This window comes from Leucoraja erinacea, chromosome 3 (assembly GCF_028641065.1).
Source record: "Leucoraja erinacea ecotype New England chromosome 3, Leri_hhj_1, whole genome shotgun sequence".
Classification (NCBI taxonomy): domain Eukaryota; kingdom Metazoa; phylum Chordata; class Chondrichthyes; order Rajiformes; family Rajidae; genus Leucoraja; species Leucoraja erinaceus.
Genome location: NC_073379.1, coordinates 21,630,021 through 21,634,144, shown reverse-complemented (window position 1 = coordinate 21,634,144; position 4,124 = coordinate 21,630,021). Strand labels below are relative to the sequence as shown.

Here is a 4,124-nt window from a genome sequence, read left to right as displayed (position 1 = left end):
TTCCAGTGACCCCAACAATGCAAGTTGTCAGCTGCTACATGATATGTCAGATATCAGTTATCCACACTGAATGGTTGGACTAAGCATTAATCAAACAGAGGGCTGTAGCTGCACATTTGAGACATTGGAAAAACGTCAAAAGAGTCCAGGTAATGGGATAAAAGTTAATGAAAAACCAATGAGGCACATTAAGAGTGGGTGCAAAACTGTCCTGAAGGAAGAAGGAGCGGGTGAGTGGAGAGGGTGGCGACTGGAATGAAATAGTGAGGTAACTCAGAACCAGTCCAGAAATCCAGCCAAGTGGCAGCTTGAGACGGAAGAGTGAACTTACCCGTGGAGGAATTCAGCAGCGGCTTATGCTGTAGAACGATCAGGGAGAGACTAGATCCGACCAGAGTGAGCGGCAATGAAGAATCTGCTGTCAGTCCTTCCCATGGGGATGCTGCTCGCTGCCCTTACAGACTCCGCAGGGACCACAGCAATCAACCTTGATGAGCAATTCACCAAGCTGTGTGGCCGAGACTTTGTAACAAAAGTCGTCAACGTCTGCAGAGGAATCAACTGGAAGGATCTCCTTCCCCGTCTAGATGGTGAGTCACAAATCCACAAACCAGGCGTGGGAATAGATCATTTGTACTTTACTGTTCATTCAAAGGATGTGTACTTTGCCAGCTGAGCCACAATTTAATTGCCCATCTCTGGTTGCCCTTGAGGAGGTGGTTAAAGGGGCGTCATTTGCGCATCATTTACACAACATCATTTACGCGTCACGATGCACAACTCACGCGTCGTGACACGCACATGATGCATTACGCGCGCATGGTATGTGGTGATGTAGGCAGTGACGCGCGGTCACGTGCGGTGCCCCAGGATTTCGGGATTCGCAAAATCTTCGTGCGCCACCTGTGTGACGCGTAAATGATGCCCAAGTGAGACCGGCCCTTTAGTTTCAGTTTAGAGATACAGTGCGGAAACAAACTCACCGCTTCCGCACTGAACCTCGCACAATAACACTACCCTACACACACTGAGGACAATTTACACTCATACCAAGCCAATTAACCTACAAACCTGTACGTTTTTGGAGTGTGGGAGAAAACGGAAGATCTCGGAGAAAACCCACGCAGGTCACGGGGAGAACGTACAAACTCTGTACTGACACCACCCGTAATCAGGATCGAACCCGGGTCTCCAGCGCTGCATTCGCTGTAAGGCAGCAACTCTACTTCCCCACTGCCACGATGTCTAAAGAACAAAATGAACAGATAAAAATTACCAGACATTACTTTTTTTGAAGGATTAGTGGAGAATAGGATGAACTACAGACGATCTCATGCTAATGGAACATATCTACATAGATCATAGGTGTAGGAAAGACACAAAAAGCTGGAGTAACTTGGCCGGTCAGACAGCATCTCTGGAGGAAAGGAATATGTGAGGTTTTGCGTCAAGAACCTTCTTCAGAACAGTGCTAGAGTAACTCAACGGATCAGGATCTCTGGAGAACATGGATAGGGGATACTGAAGAAGGATCCAGACCCATAACGTCACCTATCCATATTTTCCAGAGTTGCTGCCTGACCGGCTGAGTTACTCTAGCACTTTGTGTCCTTTTTTATAAACCAGCATCTACAGATCCTTGTTTCTACTATGAGACAATGTGTCTGGTCAACAATACTTCCCGTGAAATAGGGATGTGATGCTTCTCAGGTAATTGTGATCAACCAGTGTTGGAGGAGAACCATGTGGAGATGAGGAGGAATTTCTTTAGTCAGAGGGTGGAGAATCTGTGGAATTATTTGTCACAGAAGGCTGTGGTGGCCAAGTCAATGAATATTTTTAATGCAGTGTTAGATAGATTCTTTATTAGTACGGGTGTCGGGGTTATTGGGAGAAGGCAGTAGGATGGGGTTAGGAGGGAGAGATGGATCAACGATGATTGAATGGCAGAATAGACTTGATGGGCTGAATGGCCCAATTCTGCTCCTATCACTTATCACCTTATTACCTTATGTGAACTCTGTTAGTGCATTGGAGCAGACTGCAGTCTGGTTCGACACTGAGGACAGGAATGATGGGGAGTCAAGCAGCATCTGTGAAGGCAAAGGGCATAGGATGAGGCCTTGCACCAAATCCTGATGCTGGTCTCAAACACAAACGTCGACTTGCACTTTCTGCCTCCACGGGTGCTGCATGAATTCTTCTGGCAGTCTGTCATCTGTTTTGTTGACCGGAATTTTGTTGATTGGAGTTACGCTCTCTGAATAGACAGTGAAAGCATCGAGAGTCCAACTCAAGGCTGTTTGTCATGTGCACTTACAGGGGAACAATGAAAATTCTCACTTGCAGCAGCAGAACTGAACTGTAAACACAACACACGTAGATAATGTAATAAACAACATCTAATTAATCAATAACTCTAACAGTGGTGCAAAATTACCCAAAGTCCTGAGTGCAAGCAAAGGCACAGCCGAGGTTAATATTGAGTAGACTGACGGTTGTTGGGATGAAACTTTTATTGAACATGGTGGCCACAGTTTACAGATTCCTATCCATTCTTCCCTATTGTTGGTGCAAAATGAGAGCATGGCAAGGGCAATGTGGGTCTTTGATGATACTGGCTACTTTTTTAAGTTAGCACCTCCTATAGATCTCTTCAATGGTGGTGCCAATGCCCCTTCATTCCTGGGCGTCCGAGTGGCATGGTGGCGCAGCGATACCTTTCAGCGCCAGAGACCTGAATTCGATCCTGACAGTGGGTGCTGTCTGTATGGAGTTTGTACCTTCTCTCTGAGACCATGTGGGTTTTCGCCGGGTGCACTGGTTTCCTCCCACGTTCCAAAGACATACTGGTTTGTAGATTAATTGGCTTTGGTAAATTGGAAATGGCCTTAGTATGTGGGATAGTGCACAGGGTGATCGAGGAACTGCATGGACTTGGTGGGCAGAAGGGCCCGTTTCCACGCCATGTCTCCAAAAATTTAGTCTAAAGGTCCTGTCCCACTTAGGCGTCATTTGCGTAGGTGGCGTGCAAAGATTTTGTGAATCCCCAAATCCTGGGGCGCCGCGTGCAACCGCGCGTCACTGCCTACGCAACCACGCACTATGCGCGTGTAATGCACGCCATGCGCGCGTAATCACATGCGTAATGCGTAATCACATGCGCGTCATGCGTAAATGATGTTACATAAATGACACGCAAATGACACCCAAGTGGGGCAGGCCCTTAAAGAGTTGCTGAACCAGGTTGCGATGCAGCCTATCAGTACGTAGCTGAGACAAAGCGACAGAAAATAAAATTGGATGGCAATAATTTCCCAATGTTGACAGATCGGATTTTACTTTCGTTCCAGAACCCTCTCAGGCCTCTGGAGATGATGCCCTTGTGAAAGACATGATGAAGATGCAGATGCTGCTTCCCGGTAATGGGACTCACGATCCTGGCACGGACAATGGAGAACAAGGATTACACCCAGACCTCAGCCAGAGTGAGGAGATGCCTGATGATGTCCATGGGCTTGTCACACAGACCCCGGGAGATCACGAGACACTGCTGGGTCTGGAAGAAACATTTACCCATCGGAAACTGACCAAAAGGCAAATTTCAACCACCGATCGCTGCTGCAAAAGCAGTTGCACATTGAGGCAGATCCGCCGACTGTGTTTCCAGACAAAATGATGCCAACTGGTCAGTGGAACTTTCTGTCAGCGCAGATGCAGAATCGTCCAGATTTGAAGACAGGTGGTTTTAGGAGTTCAGGGTCCTACGTGGACCTGGAGTTGCCAACAGGGCACAGAGATCAGTGGACTCTGTGGGATTTTCCAATCATAACCCTTGGAAAATCCTAAACCGTCTGGTGACCTCCACTCTCTGATTCAAGCTCCTGCAATGACAGGGCCGATTTAGTCCAGCAACTACTAATTCAGCAAATATTACCAATGATTTATGCAGGAAAGTTCCAGTAAGCTCCCTGTCCCTGTCAGTAATCAGGAATCATCATCCACTGTGGTTATATAAATTATATTTTATAAATTGCCACTCTCTTAGTTGCATTTTATTAAAGTCAAAATACTTTTGTTAAAAATCCACCTTTAAATGATATGATTTTTAACGTGAAACTGAG

At 46.6% G+C, this 4,124-nt stretch overlaps 1 protein-coding gene across 1 annotated transcript; it reads left to right on the top strand.

The window, feature by feature from the left end:
• Positions 1 to 406: 406 nt before the first annotated feature.
• LOC129693785 (prorelaxin-like) lies at positions 407 to 3,679 on the top strand. The gene is made up of 2 exons (XM_055630554.1): positions 407 to 590; positions 3,354 to 3,679. Exons 1-2 carry the CDS (start codon positions 407 to 409, stop codon positions 3,677 to 3,679), a joined length of 510 nt encoding a protein of 169 aa, XP_055486529.1.
• Positions 3,680 to 4,124: the final 445 nt, after the last annotated feature.

Coding starts and splice junctions, on each gene's coding strand:
- LOC129693785 (XM_055630554.1), top strand. CDS start 407: ATGAAGAATCTGCTGTCAGTCCTTCCCATGGGGATGCTGCTCGCTGCC. Junction 591..3,353: donor TCTCCTTCCCCGTCTAGATG/GTGAGTCACAAA, acceptor CTTTCGTTCCAG/AACCCTCTCAGGCCTCTGGA.